Source organism: Limanda limanda, chromosome 2, assembly GCF_963576545.1.
Source record: "Limanda limanda chromosome 2, fLimLim1.1, whole genome shotgun sequence".
NCBI lineage: Eukaryota > Metazoa > Chordata > Actinopteri > Pleuronectiformes > Pleuronectidae > Limanda > Limanda limanda.
Window position 1 is genome coordinate 7,401,719 of NC_083637.1, and position 20,921 is coordinate 7,422,639.

Consider the following 20,921-nt stretch of genomic DNA (forward strand, 5'->3'; position numbering starts at 1 on the left):
CAATATAATATAATATAATGAAACTACCTTGTGTTGTATGTAGACCAGCATTAGTACCCCATATGGATAAGTATATTTATAGTAATAACCTTTAAAAGATAATTTATTTAAAAAAAAAAATTTCAGACTCCCTGACCCATACTTTAATTATGTAAAACTTATTTCTACTCTATAATTTAACTGTGTGATGGGTACAGCTGTAAATTAAAGTTGACTGGTGTGATCTTATTGTCTGATTCGTGTAACAGCATATTCCCTGCTGAAATGTTTCCTTTCCAGAACCCACATGGAACTTAAAAATACCTGGACAGCTGCCTCATTACCTTCAGTTATAACTTTTATTACAAATGAAGTCTTTCATTTTTTAAACTATTACCTTAAAAGAAAAGTGTTAAAATAAAACAATCTAGAAGATTAGGTGTTGAAATCTGAAAAATATTTTATTGCACTATAAATAACAATATCATAGATTTTTGTGTGTTTAATGAAATTGCAAACAGTCCATTCAGTTGTCCGAGGAGAGAATGAAGAGATATATCTTGTTGTTACGGAGCAGTCTTTTCCTTACGAGAACCGTATCTCCGGGCTGCGGCTCTCTGGTTCCTCTGAGAAGACGTCAGTCCATCTGCAGCTTCTGTTTTCAGGTCTGCAGCTTCGGTTTCAATGTGAAGTTCTGCTTGTTCATCCTTCGCATCCAGGCCAGGCATGAACTTCAGCCACTCCTGGTAGTAACCACGAAAACCATCAATTTGGACCAGGTAGTTGTTTCTGGTCTTGTACTGGGAATAAGAGAAGAAGAGAGATGAGGGGGATGAAATAAAAAGACAGGAAAGAGAGAAAAGGTCTCTACTACCAGAAGCATTTGAGCCGCTGGTTCTGATTCTTTTAAAAACTGTTTCCTTCACTTCCAGCAACGTTATTGTGCCATGAAGATCACAAGAGAGTCTGCAGGTTCCTCACCTGGTTGTAGTTGGGAGGATACTGTGAAGCAAACTCCAGCTGCTTGATGATGACCTCGTTCGGCCACACCTCCATATCTCTCATGGTTTGAAGGATAGTTTTGAGGTAGATGTAATCCAGTCTCCGTGCCGCTCGGCCGATCAAAGCTGAGAACACGTGCACGTTCGGCCTGAGCCCCGCCCCCTGCAGGAAAACACAAAGAGACAGACGCCATGATGGACAGTTTGTATCAATACTATTACTGTATGTCATGGTTCATCAGATACTGCAAACAGTACACAGCCATGTCTACTCTGACTATGAGGAAGTGTCCTTCTTCACCTCCATGTCCTTCAGGAGCTGCAGAGCGTCTTTCTGGAGCTCGCAGCCTAATGCGAGGCTTCCAAACGTCTGCACATCCACGCTCACGTGGCGCTGCCGCATCACACTCAACACGCCCTGGAAGGAGAACAGAAGGAATCAATAACCCACTTACAACATCACTTCATCCAAATTACAAAAAGAAGACATCCTTCTAACCCAAAGGATGTGGTGTGGTTCAGGGAAGAACCCATTCAATTTGGTCCATATCCAGATCAGGGTAAGGATCCAGGAATTTGTTTTACTTTCTTCATCATAGGGCGTTTAGTAAAATAATGCATGGATCTTGATGAACAAAAATATCTGGCATATTCAGTGGACTGATATCTATAAGTGTTTACAATTTGGTATGCACTCAATTAAATGTAATTCTGTTTAATTAAATAAGCTTAAAAAATATATCTGACACAAATTTCAGTTCATTTCATTACACAGCGAGCGTCACAGCTACAGAGGGACCAATGTGTGTGTGTGTGTGTGTGTGTTAGTTTGTGCACCTGCGCCGCCTCCAGGTCACCGGCTCTGGCCGCCCGGCGGATCACAGAGTTGAAGAAAGCAGCGTCCAGCTTCACGTGATGCTGCTTGGCGGCTCGCAGCAGCATCTGCAGAGACTGGTAGCCCGGCTCCGTCGTATCCGCCAGCAGCGTCAGCGTCCTGAGGTCAGGAGCGAGTCCGTTAGCCGCCATCTTCTCCAGGAAACCTTCTGCTCCTCCGATCAAGGCCAGCCGATCATAAGCTCCGCCCACAGCGCCGAGGGAGACCACAGCACTCTTCCTCCCCTCAAACAGGTCCAGCAGATTAGGGGCTGAGGAATTCACTGAGTCAACAGGCAGCGGGAGGTTTTCTCTTGGACCGACTGGTACCAGCTGGGTGGATTCTGGTCTGCTGACGGACTTCTCCCCGTGTCTGTGTGAGCCGGGTTCGATAAACAGCTGCCTCTCCAGAAGCTCAATGTCTATCGTGTCCTTACGCCGGGAGTCTGACTTGACATTTGACGCTTGTGCCGTCTCCCGCAGGCTCTCCCACTCGCGCCCGAGCAGAACGTCAGAGGCCAGGGCGGGATCACCAATCCCACAATCCCTTGCAGTTCTCAAGAGTAGGGTATAATTCTTGGAGTCTGGACGAATCCCTGACTTCAACATCTGGCGCCAAACCTGAAAACAAACATGAACGATATTGAAATGTAATCAAATGGAAAAAGGCAAACATAACAGTTTTACAGAATTCCATTGCTCTGGAGAGCGTTTTTGCAGAAAGCTCTGTTTTTGAGCGAGTAGAATTTAACTGGTTCTTGCTTCCTAAATGTGAACAACACAGGGTTTATTAATCACTTGCTTGTAAATTAGATATCTTTGGATTATAACCTTATGTTCAGATGATACAAACTTTTTGAAAACATTAATTTGGCCTTTCAGGAATGGTTTTTTGGACATTTCATGGAACAGATGAATGATCAAATAATCTGTAAATCATCTGCAGATAAATCCATGAGGGAAAATCACTTGTTGCAGTAATACAAAAGCTTATTGTTAAATTAGGCAAGTTTACCGTTATCATCTTGTTCTCTCTAAAATCTTGTGGACATTAGCGTCTTCCTGTAAACAAACATGCATTCACCTGCAAAGCCAGTCTGAATCCTGTCTCTTTGTCCTTCAAGCAGCCCATCAGCAGGTAGTGAAACGTCTCCGGAGTGGCCACGTGTCCATTCTGAAGCATCTCCTACACACACACACACAAATTCATAAATAACACATAAATATCACACAATCCACTGAACGGGTTCCTCTTTGTCCGACACACGTACCCTGAGCGTGTGAATGCAGGCCTGCAGGTGGTTGGTGAAGGCGTGGGTCTTCAGCAGGGCGTGGTACGTGATGGTGCTGAGGGCGTAGTTCTTGCGACGGAGCTCCTGCTCTAACTTCAGCGCCTGCTGGAGTCCGGCTCGCTTGGCAGGCGACTGGGCGCAGGCGTTGAACAGCGCGGTGTAGGTGGCGTCGATGGCCTCCAGACCTCGCTTCTTCATCTGGAAAACACACACACACACAAGTACACAGGTTATAACAGGACCAGTGGACGTCAGTGTTTGAAATGTACAACTGAAGACGATGCATTAGTCAGAGAAGAGGGAGGTAAATTGTTAACACACAACGGCAAATGTTTGGCAAGATTTGCTGTTGTGTTTGCTTCTTTTTTCTTCTTTGTTGTCGTGTTTTGAGATTTGTCAGTGTTTTGTTGCTGTGTTTTGTTGCTCTGACTAGTGGTTTGTTTTGAGATTTGTTGTCATGTTTTGAGATTTGTTGCTCAACACAACGGCAAATGTTTGGCAAGATTTGCTGTTGTGTTTGCTTCTTTTTTCTTGTGTTTTCTTCTTTGCTGTTGTGTTTTGAGATTTGTCAGCGTTTTGTTGCTTTGACTAGTGGTTTGCTTTGTGATTTGTTGTCCAGTTTTGAGATTTGTTGTCATGTTTTGAGATTTGTTGCTCAACACAACGGCAAATGTTTGGCAAGATTTGCTGTTGTGTTTGCTTCTTTCTTCTTGTGTTTTCCTCATTGTGATTTGTGTTTTGAGATTTGTCAGTGTTTTGTTTATTTTGTAATTTGTTGCAGTGTTTTGTTGCAGTGATTTGTCGCTGTGACTTGTGGTTTGTTTTGTGATTTGTTGTCATGTTTTGAGATTTGTTGTCATGTTTTGAGATTTGTTGTCATGTTTTGAGATTTGTTGCTCAACACAAGGGCAAATGTTTGGCAAGATTTGCCGTTGTGTTTGCTTCTTTTTTCTTATGTTTTCTTCTTTGCCGTTGTGTTTTGAGATTTGTCAGCGTTTTGTTGCTGTGTTTTGTTGCTTTGACTTGTGGTTTGTTTTGAGATTTGTTGTCATGTTCTGAGATTTGTTGCTCAACACAACGGCAAATGTTTGGCAAGATTTGCTGTTGTGTTTGCTTCTTTCTTCTTGTGTTTTCCTCATTGTGATTTGTGTTTTGAGATTTGTCAGTGTTTTGTTTATTTTGTAATTTGTTGCAGTGTTTTGTTGCAGTGATTTGTTGCTTTGACTAGTGGTTTGTTTTGTGATTTGTTGTCATGTTTTGAGATTTGTTGCTCAACACAACGGCAAATGTTTGGCAAGATTTGCTGTTGTGTTTGCTTCTTTCTTCTTGTGTTTTCTTCTTTGTCGTTGTGTTTTGAAATTTGTCAGTGTTTTGTAATTTGTTGCAGTGTTTTGTTGCAGTGATTTGTCGCTGTGACTTGTGTTTTTTTTTATGATTTGTTATGTTTTGAGATTTGTTGTCACGTTCTGAGATTTGTTGCTCAACACAACGGCAAATGTTTGGCAAGATTTGCTGTTGTGTTTGCTTCTTTCTTCTTGTGTTTTCTTCTTTGCCGCTGTGTTTTGAGATTTGTCAGTGTTTTGTGATTTTTAATTTGTTGCTGTGATTTGTCGCTGTGATTTGTGGTTTGTTTTGAGATTTGTTGCTCTGTTTTGTCGCTGTGTTGTGCACCTCAGGGCCACCGTACAGGCATTGTTAGCTGTTGCTCAGACTGAAACAGTTTTTGATCAGTTTTAAGTGTGAAATTAAAAGATGACGTGTGCCTACATCGTTGTAGAGTCTGAAGGCCTGCTTCAGTTGTCCAGCTCGTCCACAGCCTCCGATCAGGATTGTGTAGTTGAACTCCTCCGGCTGCAGCTTCTCCACCTGCAGCATGTCCCTGCTGAACAGGTCCAGAGCCTCCTGCAGCTGAGAGGCGACACAAACACCATCACACACACACACATGGAGAAACAAACACACACATGACACTTCCAGTTCCACCACACTCACCTTCTTCTCCTTGATCAGCTTCTTGCACTGTAAGAAGTACCAGTATGGTGTGTTTGTGCTCTGGGGCCTCCTCACAGCCTCCTCTTCCTCCACCTCCTCCTCATCCTCATCAACCCGGGAGACTGGCTCTGGGTACCGCAGCTCCCGGGGGTCTGACCCGCTCTTCCTGAACGACCTCCGGGAGGAGATGTCCCTGGAGAGGGAGCCGAAGTTCTCTCCATCTTCTGGGGCTGAGTTGGCCCCGGGGCTGGGTGGAGACTGGGACACACACCGGAGGGAGGGAGCCGGGGTGAGGAGCCTGGGAGCCGGGGTGAGGAGCCGGGGAGCCGGGGTGAGGAGCCGGGGAGCCGGGGTGAGGAGCCGGTGCTGGGACGCTCCTCGTACCCCGGCTGGAGTCGCACACCTCCGGGAGTTCTTCACGGAGAGGACCGCCAGCCGAGCCCCGGGGCCGGACACCTTCCTCCCGCCCCGGACACAGGAGCAGGCCACGGCCGCCAGCATGTCGGAGGGTCGTGATCGAGCTCACTAGTTAACCGGTTAATCGATCAACGAGGGTTTAAGAGACGTCTTCGCTGCTAGTTATCAGCGACTGCGCACATCACGACCACCATGCTGGTTCAATGACAAGGAGTCAGACCTGAGCAACAAATATCGAGCCAGACTCAAACCGCAATTTTTTGACACATAGAGAGATTAAACAACGGGTTTCTTTAGATTAAAACATTACTATTCATTTCTGTGTTGATATAAGTGTTGTAAATTGCTTAATTTGTCCGGGTTAACGCAAGATGTTTCATCTATTCCATTGGTGATTGATTATTATGCCTGAGTTGTTCTGGCCTGTGTTTACGCCACTGCCCCCTGCTGGTTCAAACTGTTTCTACACTTCCAGTCTCTTCCTGGGGCGACGTGAGGTGAAGACGGTTCCAGACATTTCTTATAGACAGCTATTTATATTATATACCTTTATGTACAGTCTATGATTTAAATTATTCATCTAAACAAACAAAGTCACTCCGGTGATGGAGGACAGAGCTGGAGACGCGTCACCACCACTGGTAAAAGTTCTTCTTTCTACTCCTTGAGAGTATTTATCATAATAAAACACTCTGTCAATACAAGAACACAGAATTGATAAGGACTTATATACAAACTCTGACCCTCAGAACATGTAATAATATGTGTGTGTGGGTGTGTGTGTGTGTGTGTGTGTGTGTGTGTGTGTGTGTTTATGATTTGGAGTCAAATGACACAGATAGGACATAATAAAATAACTACAGTGAACTACATTAATTAAAATAATTAATAAAAAGCTTTCCTAAAAAGAAGAGTTTTAAGAAGTGTGTGTGTACATGTGTGTGTGTGTGTGTGTGTCCACACCCTAGGCCTAACCAAATAAAGTCGGGCTTAATCTGATATGATCCAACCTATCACACTCACATGACTCTCAGACACGATTTGGCAGGTACATTTGTTTGGCATGAACGTGCATCTATAATGAATGTGTCACATTGTTGCTTAAAACTGGAACCTCTGTTATTTCTGCCAACATCTAATGTAGGTTTACAAACTATTAAAGTCTCCAAATTCACACTTTGAATCAAGCAATAAATAAACACGTGAATCTGAGGAAACCACGTCACAGTGCTTCAGCAGTGTCTCGGCAGAGGCCTCCAAAGTCCAAGGAAACAATTTGACCTTTATTTTGAAATACGTGCATGGTGAGATATTTATTGATGTGATTTAAAAGTGAACTAATAAGATCAGCATGCGAGTGATTTACAGCCGACAGTTTACTTAACAATCAATAAAAGTAACAGGTTTTTATGTTTATGTTTTATGTATTATCATTAAAGTTTGTGACAATTGTTACAGGACCCTGAAGAGAGAGTTCCACCCTCCAATGACACGCCTCCTCCTGGTACACACACACACAAGCAGCATGTTCTATAAAAACATGTTATTATGAATAAAATGTTTTGTAGTTTTATCACATCTTCTTGTTTTGCTCAAGCTGTAAACAAAAACAACAATTATTGTTTAAATCAAACGTTTTAATAGATGCCTGTTTTATAAAACATGTCTTCCTCAGTGATGATGCAGTTTTTAAATAGTCACTTAAACTCTATTTTTAAAATGAGATTCTGAATTCACGTGTTATTTCTTGTGTGTTTCTATTGTAAAATGAACAGATGAACTTCAGACCAGAGAGGACTTATTGCTATGTGAGTCGAATGATATCAGTCCTGAGGTTAAATACTGTCTTGTACCATGTGTATGAATGAAGGACACGTCATGTGACCCACGCTTCCTGCTCGTCTCTCCAGATTACCGTCACCTGAGCCTGGACCCGAACACAGCCTACAGGGAGCTGCTTCTGTCCGAGAGCAACAGAAAGGCAGAGCTCACAGACCTGGTCCAGTCGTACCCTGATCACCCAGACAGGTTCTCCCACCTCTTCCAGGTGCTGTGCACAGAGGGCCTGTCAGGACGCTGCTACTGGGAAGTGGAGTTCGAGGGGTCGGTTGAAGTAGCGGTGGCGTACAAAGGCCTTGGAAGATCAGACTATTATCACGAGTGTGCGTTTGGCTGCAACGACAAGTCCTGGAGTTTAGACTTAAACGTGAACAGCGAGTGTTTCAGACACAACGACGAGGAGACCCCGGTGCCCGAGTCCCAGTCCTCCACAGTGGGTGTGTACCTGGATTATAAAGCAGGTTCTCTGATCTACTACTGCGTCTGTGACACGAGGCTGCAGCTGATGCACCGAGTCGAGACCACGTTCACCGAGCCGCTGTACCCCGGGCTGTGGGTCGCAGGCAGCGCCCGGCTGTGTGACCTGGAGTGAAGGTCCAGTCTACAAGTGGGACGTCTGGGATGATGCTGTACAGCAGTGGGGACTGGGATGTTGGTTTCAGACAGAGTGTGACACAAAACACCAAGGCTGCTCGGAGATAATGCAAGATTGTTCTAGAAATCAAAAAAAGTAATGGTGATAATGTATCTATGACTGTACGAGAAATTAACTTCTGAAATATTTGAACAATTATTGAATGGATAGCCAAGACACTTTACATGTATATTTCATTTAGTGTATTCTATTTGAGAAGTTTCATATTTGTTATATTAAAAACCCAATTTAATAGAATTATAACAGATTAGGGATTTATCTAATTGTAATTCAGATATTAACTAATAAAAATGTCACTGGGCACTTTGTTTAAAAAGAACATATACATTTATATATTTTTTTTGCAGAACAAAAACTTAAAATGTATAAAAGCCTCTATGTGGTAACATATGATATGAATACGTTTCTGTGTCCTGCAGGAACAACACAAGTTCAAGACAATGTGATTTTGTGTTAAACTCAGAGACGCGACCTGAGCAGAAAGAAAATGATAGTACACAGACCACAATTGAAAATGCGTTAATATGGAGGTTTATTACAACATTAAAGTTTCAGAACAATTACATCACTTGAGTTATATTTTTGACATTTGCCTTCAAAATAGCAGGGATGATTTTTAACTAAGGAGCCAGAGTTGAGGCCCTTGTGGCATCAAGTGTGAACAGTTGTTGGACGAGGGATTTAAAATCCCTCCCAGCTCCAGAGCGTCGATCTGAGTCGACCCTGACTTTTGAATTAAGTTTCCCTTTAAAAACCATCATTACTGAGTAAATGTAAACAAGCATTGATAACGGTACAGATGACAAACACTCACTTCCATTTGTTAATTTATATTCCTACCGAAAACAAAAAACAAAATCAGTCTGAACACCTTCAGCTGTTGAGCACCAATCACAGTGGAGCTTTCTGCTGAGGTCACAGAGGTGATAGATGCGGTGGTTGGGCCACGTGGCTCTGAAACAGCGTGATTCGGTCCAGCAGCGTCAGTGGGATGTCTCTGATGACTGAAGACAGGTCTTCATGTTGTAGAGGATAGATGACCACGCTCAGTGCCGAGCGCTCGGCGGAGAATCTGACGACAAACACACGAAACGGCAAAATGAAAGATTCATCTCACAATTAAATGGCGGATGTTCGATATGTGTACACACACTCACACACACACACACACACTCACACACTCACTGACCTCTCCAGCAGCACTTTCTGCAGCGTGCGACAAGCCACCAAGGTGCCGCCCATGAACATGTGACACATGACGACGTGAGAGCATCGCTCCATGAAGGTTTCTGTGGCTGACGGGTCAAAGGTGCCGCTGCGCGAGATAAGGCAGAGGCGCCGCAGACGAGAGCAGGAGGACAGCGCCTCGAAGAAGGACGCGTTGGCGTTCAGGTGCGGCTGCTCTAACCTGAGGAACAGACACACAAAATCTTCAACCCTTAAAAAAACAAAAAATATGTGCACTCCTTCCAATAAATTGAATAAGATTAAGTGTTTTACTGTCCCTGAACGTTTAAAAACAAAAACTCTACGTCAAACTATAAGATTATTAATATTTATTTAATAATACTATCTATCTGATGGTGAGGGTCTCTTTTTGCAGATAAAGACGTGTTCTCACCTGAGTTCCTGCAGCTGTGAGCAGTGTTTAAGAGTGTCTAGCAAGGCGGGGGTGTAGTTCATGGTTTTCAATGATCCCATGTTGGCGAGGGATAAAACCTGCAGTTCTTTGCACTGCTTGACGAGCTGGACCAACCCCGTCCCCCGCAGGACCCCAGGGAGCCCGGCGAGAGTCAGGCGACGCAATCGATGCAGAGCTTCCAGTGCAGCTAGATGGGCGTCGCCGACTCCTCGAGCCCACGCACACATGCCCCGGGGCTCCACGCTGGCCCGGGCGCAGGGCTCCAGCCGAGGCAGCGTGGAGACAAACCCCGGGCCGATGAGCTCTAAGGTCTCTAAAAAAGGGCAGCCGGCCAGGAGCTGAGCCAGCCCTGAGGTGGTGTCCCCCGACAGGGACGACTCTGTGTCAGGCTTGTGGTTCTGGATCCCCACACGAGGAACCTTCTTGAGCCCCAGGAACAACGGAGAGGGAGACGTGTTGTTCGCCGAGATGTGATGGGAGTTCAAGCCGTCCGACAGAGCGCAGGCCGGCAGAGTGAGAGAGCGCAGGTGTCGGAATTTGGCCAAGCTGCCGCACAGGTGTGTTTCCCCAGCCGGCGCGGGTGTGTGTTCGTGATGGTAGTGTGTGTGCATCAGGTTCAGTTGTTTAATGTTTGAGCAGCCGACCGCCAGCCGGCTCATTGTCCCAGGCACCAGGTGATCGTCGACATTCCTGCACTCGGAGTACAGCACCTGGTTGATCCCGCTGAGGTTCAGGCTGGTGAGCTGCTTGGCGTCTCGGACTCCGCCCTCCAGCAGCGACTGGAACACCTGGGGCCACAGAGACGGGCAGCGGCTGAAGCTGAGGTGCTTGGGGCTGTTTCCTTCCAGCGCTCTCTTCAGAGACAGGGAGTCCAGCCAGGAGCGGGGGAGCTGCAGGGCCTCCAGCTCCCCTCGCTGACCCAGACTCTGGGCCAGTGAGGGGGCAGCGGGCCAGTGAGCCGGGTTCGGGCCGGGAATCGAGACCAGGAAAACTCTGAGACGCTTTGGGACGTGGACGCTGAACACTGCCAGGTAGAGGAGGAGCAAGGTCTGGTTCACCTGTGGACAGTAATAAATAGTTACAGACTCTACTCACAGCCGTGTGTGGTACAGGTAGGGTTGCAAAGGGGCGGAAACTTTCCATGGAAAGTTTAGCTCGGGAATTTGGGGAATTTTGAAAAAATAAAATAAAATACGCAAATTAAAAAGCTGAGCAATAAAAACATCATTCAAAACTCTATTTTAAAGATGTATGGAATGCAGCACACGCTGCACGTTGAGTTTCAACCCTCCACTGTGCATTCTTCCATCACATGCACAGATAACTCCCAGCATCCTTCACTCTACAGCAGGGCTACTGAGGCCTGCTGTAGTGTGCAGGACTAGTCAGGTTAGTTTCAATGATATCACTGGTGAAAATATATTAGCATGCTGATTGAGGATTGTTCATCTGTTCATCTAGCCTATTTCCATTCATTTATCCATCAATTGTAAAATATTTTTACAGACGATTCCAATTGTTTGGCTAACTATTTATATATCTGGCATTGCGTTAGCGTTTTTTTACAAACTTTTTTCTCATCTTATTCTACAGAACAATGCCACGTGCACTATCTCATGTGTGGAGGCATTTCACCCCATCCAATGTAGAAGGAAAGGCTGTGTACATCTGCAAATACTGTGCAAAGACCTATGTTAAGAATGACACAACGATGCAGAAGCGTATAGTCAAGTGCCCAAAGTTTCCTCAGGGCTCAAATCAGCCTATGACACAACAAAATGTTTTTATTTATGTCTGTATATGACAAGGTAAATACAGTTAGTATAAATTACCCACAACATTTCCAGTTTATTCCTGTTAATTCCCGTATATTCCCGTTAATTCCCATTAATTCCCATGGAAAGTTTCCAACTTTGAATATTCCCGGAATTTTGCAACCCTAGGTACAGGTGTGTACGTATAGGACCAGACTGACCTCTCCTGGAGCCAGACGTGCAGTGAACTCCTCCAGCTGCTGGTAGTGCGGCACACTGCTCTGACCAACCATCAACTGGCAGCAAACGCCGACGCCCTCCCTGGTCACGTCCGAGATGTCAAACTGCAGCATCAGCCTGAAATACACACAGACAGATTGTGGTGATGCCTCGACCTTTCATCCGGTGCCGTCATTAAAGCATCACGGTCCCACTCACTGAGCTGAAACACAAGTGAATGGTGGATATTACCCATGATCCCCAGCTTCCTGAGCCAGAGGAGCTGCCACTGTAACAAATACACCAAACTCTGTTAAGAACTCTTCCTATTTTGACAGTTTTCTGGCTGAATGTCGGGGATAAACGCTGGTTTTTAATGACTTCTAAGTGTTTAAATTGATCAACAGTCAAGTATTTTAATTGAACTTGAAGATGCGACTATAGGCCAGTTCCACACGTCCCTAATCTCTGCCACAATTTTGTATATTCAAAACAATGTTTTATATCAACATTTTGTCTGTTATTGCTTCTCCTTCAGGCTGATGATCATTTGGTTCGGCAAATACTGAAGCAGCTGGCCAATCACGTCCAGTCCCTGAGCCTGAACGGCTGCTACTGGCTGTCCGGCTCCACCCTGGAGATTGTACCCACTCGGAGTAACCGGAGATTGTACCCACTCACCAAACTTAGATAGAGCGAGAAAGGAGGTGCAGAGGAGGAGTGGGAAAGAAGGTGGCACCATTTTCCTAATTCCAAGTCTGAGAATCTTCAAACTCATTTAGAAGCTTACGGTTAAAGGTACATTGGGGATGAGCTGTAATAACTTTGGGAATTCCTTAAGGATATAGCATAAGGGAGAATTTTATTTTCCCCAATACCGACATGAAACTAATGAGCACCACACAATCCTCATCTGTACTTTATATTAAGAGCAACCACGTAGAGTGTAAATGCTTCTGCTGGTTTCCGATAATTACATTAAAACTGATAAATATTTTGTGTTCCCTGTTTGAAATCCCAGCGACCTGACGGATCCTTACTTGCGGAGCTGGGCGCAGCACGGCACCACGCCGTAACTGGGAGTCAACAGCGTCTGCCTGAGCTCCGACAGGCGGCTCAGCGAACCCACGGCCTCGGAGCTGAGCTGAGCCGAGTTGAAACCGGCCGTCACGTCGAAGGCCAGCGATCTGAGCGAAGAGAGGGAGGAGAGGAGGCGGGACAGGCGAACGGAGGTGAGGCGGCAGCCGGTGACATCGAGGTGCGTCACTGCCCTGCAGCGGGCGAGCTGATCCAGGGTGGAGCCGGACAGCCAGTAGCAGCCGTTCAGGCTCAGGGACTGGACGTGATTGGCCAGCTGCTTCAGTATTTGCCGAACCAAATGATCATCAGCCTGAAGGAGAAGCAATAACAGACAAAATGTTGATATAGAACATTGTTTTGAATATACAAAATTGTGGCAGAGATTAGGGACGGGAATCGGCAGGGACCTCCCGATACGATACTATCACAATACTTAGGTGGCGATACGATATGTATTGCGATTCTGTAAGTATTGCGATTCGATATAACGATTTCCTGGGATTTCTGGAACTGGACCATGGAAAAAAGTTGAATCATACCTTCAAATACAACACAGTCAAATTCCCTTAGAGCTTTACCAGTTTTATTTCAAATATTAACATTAACTTAATGACTGCCGGGCAGCCAATAGAGAAAATAAATAAAAATGTGCCCTATTATTGTATAGCTCCTGTCAACTGCACACAAACTGACAGATTAAGAAATGTATGCCACCTAGGCTACTTTTAAACAATAAAAAAAAGGTAAAATAATAATAATAATAATAATCCTTACAATTTCAATAGGGTCTCACCTGACCTTTGAAGTCAGTGCTCGGGCCCTAATTAAATAGAATGGATAAAAGTTTACTTAAAATATAAAGTTTGAAATAAACAAAAAGTAGGCTATTGTTGTTTGCATGTAGGCGATGCAAAGCTAGTGCTTGGGTATGTTTAGATTCTTGTGCAAAAACAAGAGCTGGTCAACATGCTCTGGGGTGATGTTGCTCCCCCCATATAGCCCCCCAGGTATAAACCAATAAATATGTTTAAAAAAAAATATATATATATATATATATATATATTTTTTTTTAAATCGATTTAAAATCGTCATTCACAAGAATCGCGATTTGTAACTGAATCGATTTTTCCCCCCATCCCTAGCAGAGATCCTGAAACATTCCTGATCAGTGCACAGAAATAACAAAGAGCTTGGTGGCGAAGTCTTACCAGATACTCCTCAGACAGGCTGACGTGTGTGAGCAGGGACTTATCGTGGCACAGCATCTGGAGCTTGTGGCAGACGTTTGCCACGTTCAGCAGCAGGTCGCACACAGTCACGTGGCGGAGGATGCACAGCAGGATCTCATCACTCAGGTCGGACATCCCCACTGAGGTGGAAGACATGGTGTCCTCATCGCACACCGCCTGAGGTCAACAGAAAGGGAGAAATCACCACTATGGAAAAGGTCATTCACGAATCATTAACTCAATTAAGACTGTAAATTGTGGTCAAGTCAACAAAAACACATATAAAGCGTTTGAATATAACAAAGTCAAGTAGGAATAAAAGGCTGGGAAGTGAATAAAAACAGGTTATGGATACTCAAAAGCCTGAGAAAGCATGTGGGTCTTCAATTTACCATTAATATATCAGGGGAAACACTTAATTGTGAATATTATTCCGTTTACTTTAGGGCAGCTACAGCAAAAGCACAATCGCTTTTACCCGCTCGACCGAGACCAAGGGACGGCAGGTCGGAGTGTCTGAGAGATCTGGGAGCGGGAAAAGGGAAAGAGAAACTCGGAGATGGGGGGGGGGGGGATGCTGTCTCTCTTCCTCCCATATACTTTGGGGATATGAACATTGTATACATGTAGTATATTTATATAAGCATGATGTCAAAAAAATGGGGCATCCGATTAAATCTCAGGCCTTTTTCACAGATGATGATATTTTGACACGTCACAATAGTAAAAGCCGACATGTAAATAATAAAATGACTTCATGGCAATATGGGATTTTTTAAAGGAAACGTTTGCATCAATGTTAATATTAATTGTCAAGTTTATAAAAAAGTGAATTAGCTAAAAACAGAATTTAATGTTTATTGTGGTAACAGATGGTTTTATCTATATTGGCCTTTCTTATATTACACACAGATTATTTATTAACTATAAACGAAGCAATCAGTGAATCTATGTATTTTCATAAGGTATAAGTTATAAGCTACAGTTTATATTATAGTACACAAGTCTCTCAGTGTCCAAATTGTGTGGAAGTGCAGCTTAAGCTGTGGAAATTGTTTAAAAAAGAAATGAATCACAACTAAATATTAAATTCACATTTCCTTTCACATGTAAAGTGAGGGAGATGCTGTCTCTCTTCCTCCCATATACTTTGGCGATATGAAAAGTTTTAATATGTAGTATATTTATATAAGTATGACGTTAAAAATGGGGGCATCCAATAAAATCTCAGGCCTTTTTCACAGATGATGATTTTTTTACACGTCACAATAGTAAAGCCGACATGTAAATAATAAAATGACTTCATGGCAATATGGGATTTTTTGAAGGAAACGTTTGCATCAATGTTAATGTTAATTCTCAAGTTTATAAAAATGCAAATGAGCTAAAACAGAATTCAATGTATTCATGACACTGGAGATATTGTCCTAACAGATGGTTTTATCCATATTGGCCTTTCTAATATTACACACAGATTATTTATTAACTATAAACGAAGCAATCAGTGAATCTGTGTATTTTCATAAGGTATAAGTTATAAGCTACAGTTTATATCATAGTACACAAGTCTCTCAGTGTCCAAACTGTGTGGAAGTGCAGCTTAAGTTGTGGAAATTGTTTAAAAAAGAAATGAATCACAAATAAATATTAAATTCTTATTTCTTTCCCTTCACATGTAAAGTGAGCGTCGCTGGATTTGAACGGGTCGTCAACACAAAGCACTGAACACGTCTCTTTGGACTCAGGGGAATTATAACGGGACACTTTTCTACTTTCAGGCTTTTTTATCCCCAATTACAGAAACAATTCTCAGGCAGTTGAATCTATTATAATAAGAATAAGCTGCAGCTCCTGCAGACAGGAAGAGACATGTTGTGGTGGATGTTCTGAGGATGAAGCTGCTCGGATCCTGACACTTAGCAGCAGACATGTGTGGAGACACTTTCACTCTGATCAGCTGCTGAAGTGTCCCCTCGTAAACAACCCAACGTGTGTCTGTGTGTATCAGCAGGTTAACTTGTGTGTAACGTTTTGAGTAACTGACATTTAGTAACTGAAACAGTCCACAGTTTAATAATGGAAGTAAAGTCTGGACTAGCATTGGCATGATTAGCTAACCCCAGTTCCCAGCAGCACCGACCAGAGCCCGGTGTCGTGTGTGGTGGAGCTCAGTGTGTCCAACCAACCTGAACGATCTGTCGGTCCATGTCCTCGGAGACACTTGTCAATGTCCCACTCATGATTCACAGGAAGTTAAAGGTTCGTGCAGACACACAGAGCTCATGTTTCCACCGGGCTGCAGCACGGCGGAACGACTTCTCACAGCACGGACGGGGTTCGCTGCTGCACGCCGGCGGAGGGTTTTACAGCGACGGACACATTTCCTGTCGGTACGTTCTGATTTCTTTTTCCTTTTTCTAAATACTCAATAAAAAGGGAAATTTAATGAATTACAGGCTTCTCAGAATAAAAAAATAATGAAAAAATACTTTAATGTAATACGGTGTTCATGTTGCTCCAAGATTTGTGGTTTTAGTATACATCATATATATTTATATGGAAGCCCATTTCCGCCACTGTGATGAAAAAAAAAAATTTTTTATCTCATTATTATGAGATACTACCTCATAATTATGACTTAGCATCTCATTATTATGAGATACTATCTCATTATTATGAGATACTATCTCATAATTATGACTTAGCATCTCATTATTATGAGATAGTATCTCATTATTATGACTTAGTATCTCATAATTATGACTTAGCATCTCATAATTATGACTTAGTATCTCATTATTATGAGATAGTATCTCATAATTATGACTTAGCATCTCATTATTATGAGATAGTATCTCATAATTATGACTTAGCATCTCATTATTATGACTTAGTATCTCATTATTATGAGATAGTATCTCATAATTATGACTTAACATCTCATTATTATGAGATAGCATCTCATTATTATGAGATACTATCTCATAATTATGACTTAGCATCTCATAATTATGACTTAGCATCTCATTATTATGAGATACTATCTCATAATTATGACTTAGCATCTCATTATTATAAGATAGTAACTCATAATTATGACTTAGCATCTCATAATTATGACTTAACATCTCATTATTATGAGATAGTATCTCAAAATTATGACTTAGCTTCTCATTATTATGAGATAGTATCTCATTATTATGACATAATATCTCATAATTATGACTTAGCATCTCATTATTATGAGATACTGACTGCAGGGTCTGTCATGCGTGTGTGTGTGTGTGTGTGTGTGTGTGTGTGTATGCTTGTCTCTATTCCTCTTCACTAAAACTGATATCACATGTATTTTTTAGTAATTATTCGATGATGACCGATCAAGACTTCGGATCGCTCCGTCACTTCAACGCTGACGGTCCTGTACTGTGCGCGTCACGTTACATCTCACGTTACGAAACACATGTTTAAACACCGTGTGCACGTAGTCCCCAGCTCCACACAACACGTGTTTCATGAACTCAAACAAACACAAAGTAAACATCAGTCCTGTACGTGTCCTAATAACTTGTGATCGGTGCTGGTGTTTATTGTTAAAGTGTGAAGTGAGCGCGGGTCAGAGGGAAGTGAGGCGGAAGCAGAGTCCGACACACACAAGACAACCGGACTTTTAAAGAGCGTCTGTTCTGATCCTGGAGCAGCGCTTGTTATAATTATTCAGCGGCAGCACATCGCTAAGACAATGAACGGAGCAGAAAACATGGATCGATCCTGTTATGTCTCTGTATCGATGCACAGTCTTCCACTTCCGCGAGGAAGGCTGCTGTCCCCGCACCCGCTCAGCCTCGGGTTCCCTGCTCTGTGGCGCCCCGCCCACAATCCGTATCTCATAATAATGACTTAGTATCTCATTATTATGAGATAGCATCTCATAATAATGACTTAGCATCTCATAATTATGACTTAGCATCTCATAATTATGAGATACTATCTCATAATTATGACTTAGTGTCTGACTGTGGGCGGGTTGCAGCAGAGCAGGTGAGCAGTGGTAGAGAGGCTGGGAACTCAGTGAAGTAAAGTTAAGGTTTGAGTTAATGATAACTACGCCCGCCACTGTAACAGAAATACAACATTTGACTTGCATGACAGACCCTGCAGTCAGTATCTCATAATAATGAGATGCTAAGTCATAATTATGAGATATTATGTCATAATAATGAGATACTATCTCATAATAATGAGAAGCTAAGTCATAATTTTGAGATACTATCTCATAATAATGAGATGTTAAGTCATAATTATGAGATGCTAAGTCATAATTATGAGTTACTATCTTATAATAATGAGATGCTAAGTCATAATTATGAGATAGCATCTCATTATTATGAGATGTTAAGTCATAATTATGAGATACTATCTCATAATAATGACATACTAAGTCATAATAATGAGATGCTAAGTCATAATTATGAGATACTTTCTCATAATGATGAGATAGTAAGTCATAATAATGAGATACTATCTCATAATAATGAGATGCTAAGTCATAATTATGAGATACTATCTCATAATAATGAGATACTAAGTCATAATTATGAGATGCTAAGTCATAATTATGAGATACTAAGTCATAATAATGAGATACTATCTCATAATAATGAGATGCTAAGTCATAATTATGAGATAGTATCTCATAATAATGAGATGCTAAGTCATAATTATGAGATAGTATCTCATAATAATGAGATGCTAAGTCATAATTATGAGATAGTATCTCATAATTATGAGATACCAATTTTTTTTTTTTTCATCACAGTGGCGGAAATGGGCTTCCATATATTTATTAGGTCAGTAAAAATAAAATAAAAATGTTAAAGGTTTTAAAATACATTTTAATTTCATGTGAGGGCATTGGCAGGAGTCAAGCTTCAAGGGACCTGGCTGCAGACAAAATGTAGAAACTTTATTCATTAGAAATGTATTTTAAAAGTCATTGGCTAATATAAAGTTAATTCTAAGTCTTTAAAGAGTCTCTTATTATTCATTGTAGTATTTAAATCTAATTCATTTACAAAGAATATATTTTAAACACTATAAATAAAGTAGCAATATCCCAAGAATAAAGTTGTAATTTTACGAGAATAAAAATGTGTGTCAGTGGTAAATTAGTTTGATTAAAAACAAGATTGATATATATATATATTACTTTAAATTTACAACCCTATATGTACAAGTAGTCGTGCATTAACAATCAATAATTCATCATGAATAATTTATCCTCACATTCATTTAGTTGTCTACTTGGTGGTACCATAATTAAACATGTTATACTCTGTGTCTAGAGTACAACACAAGGTGGCAGTAGAGTTTTCCGTGGCCTGGGTGTCCAAGTGTTGATGCGCTTATGATTAAAGTTGTATTTTCTCATGAATGTAAATGTTACATCTACTGCATTCCTGTCCGTCCCTATACGAAGGATCCCTCACATGAGACTCTCTGTTTTTTTCTACTTTTTTCCTTTTCAAGAGTTCTTTGGTTGTTTTTCCTCACCCATGTTAAGGGTTAAGCCTCAAAGGAATTTTAATTTGTGGACATGGGCTCTACAAATAAATGTGATTAGTCAGTTAATCATTGTCTTTGTTGACTCTTTGAATTTAATTTATTTTTTCACACTTTCAAAACTGCAATTTATCTTGAGGGTAGAGATAGATCCACTTTGTCCAATCGACAGAAATTATCTGTAACAGGCTCAAAACTTAATTCATAATTGACAATACACAGTACATATTACAAAATATGGCTCAGCAATGCTCACGAGTTCAATTTAAAACCCATCTAAACCAACTTCTAAAATAGACACACAAGGAGCTGTTAGAAAAAGCAACTGTCAAAAACAAGTTGAAGTGCAGTGTCCATTTTAAATTATCGAGGGTGGTTATTGCAGAGGGAGCAAATTATTTGTGGCAGATGTTTTTCGGGGCTAGTGGGACTTGGTAACATCTGCCTGATGGCAGTTACTGGAAGGACTGGTGGAGGGGGAGAGATGGGTCCTCTGAGCAGGATAGCTTTCCTGATCACTGACCGGCAGTGGTGTATAAAGTACTTGAAAGCCATACTTGAGTAAAAGTACAGATATCTTACCTGAAAGTGACTTCGGTAAAAGTAAAAGTCACCCGTCAGAAAATGACTTGAGTAAAAGTCTTAAAGTAGCTCATATTAAAAGTACTTAAGTATCAAAAGTATCTGGTGCTGAAATGTACTTAAGTATCAAAAGTAAAAGTACAAGTACCAAAATTAAAAATGCAAAGTGCTTTTTATAGTGGTCCTATACAGACACAAAACAATCCAAAATGTTTCTCCTCAAGATTTATCTCAACTGACTGAAAAATTATAACAATATGAATATAATGTAGGTAATGTATAATTTTACAAATTTTGAACCCTAGATGAGAGAGAGAGAGAGAGAGAGAGAGAGAGAGAGAGAGAGAGAGAGAGAGAGAGAGAGAGAGAGAGAGAGAGATGCGCCGTGCTCCGCTGCTCAAGTAACGAGCCAGTTTGAGAATGTAAGAAGTAGAAAGTACACATATTTTTGTTCAAATGTAACAAGTAAAAAGTCGTCAGGAAAATAAATACTCAAGTAAAGTACAGATATGTGAAAAATCTACTTAAGTACAGTAACGAAGTATTTCTACTTCGTAACTTCCCACCACTGCTGACCGGGTGCATAGTTCAGATAGGGGTGTTTAGGATGAACCACGTATTTTGCTGGCCAGATTATTTATATGGGAGAGTTTGTTTGGTAGTAAGGGCCTTGAACCAGGAGGAAATGTTGAGGGTGAGGATGGGTTTAATATACTGGGGTTAAAGTTTCCTTGCTGACATCGAAAGTTATGGCTTCATTACATCATTTGAGATCAAGGAATTTATGGAATTCTGTAGTAGTTGAATT

General features: G+C 41.8%; 3 protein-coding genes across 3 annotated transcripts; 1 reads left to right on the top strand and 2 right to left on the bottom strand.

The window, feature by feature from the left end:
- Positions 1-419: 419 nt before the first annotated feature.
- ptcd1 (pentatricopeptide repeat domain 1) lies at positions 420-5,739 on the bottom strand. Its single transcript, XM_061091175.1, has 8 exons — positions 5,138-5,739; positions 4,913-5,053; positions 3,125-3,343; positions 2,938-3,039; positions 1,818-2,474; positions 1,282-1,398; positions 961-1,143; positions 420-779 (listed from the first exon to the last, which is right to left on the bottom strand). The coding sequence occupies exons 1-8, from the start codon at positions 5,636-5,638 to the stop codon at positions 546-548; spliced, it is 2,154 nt and encodes a 717-aa protein (XP_060947158.1). The 5' UTR covers positions 5,639-5,739; the 3' UTR covers positions 420-545.
- Positions 5,740-6,041: 302 nt separating this feature from the next.
- Positions 6,042-8,611, top strand: LOC133022743 (stonustoxin subunit beta-like). The gene is made up of 4 exons (XM_061089635.1): positions 6,042-6,195; positions 7,013-7,058; positions 7,330-7,362; positions 7,465-8,611. The coding sequence occupies exons 1-4, from the start codon at positions 6,160-6,162 to the stop codon at positions 7,983-7,985; spliced, it is 636 nt and encodes a 211-aa protein (XP_060945618.1). The 5' UTR covers positions 6,042-6,159; the 3' UTR covers positions 7,986-8,611.
- Positions 8,557-16,232, bottom strand: fbxl18 (F-box and leucine-rich repeat protein 18). Its single transcript, XM_061089623.1, has 7 exons — positions 16,159-16,232; positions 13,952-14,149; positions 12,704-13,053; positions 11,666-11,801; positions 9,670-10,748; positions 9,238-9,456; positions 8,557-9,120 (listed from the first exon to the last, which is right to left on the bottom strand). Exons 1-7 carry the CDS (start codon positions 16,210-16,212, stop codon positions 8,964-8,966), a joined length of 2,193 nt encoding a protein of 730 aa, XP_060945606.1. The 5' UTR covers positions 16,213-16,232; the 3' UTR covers positions 8,557-8,963.
- Between the last annotated feature and the right edge of the window lie 4,689 nt (positions 16,233-20,921).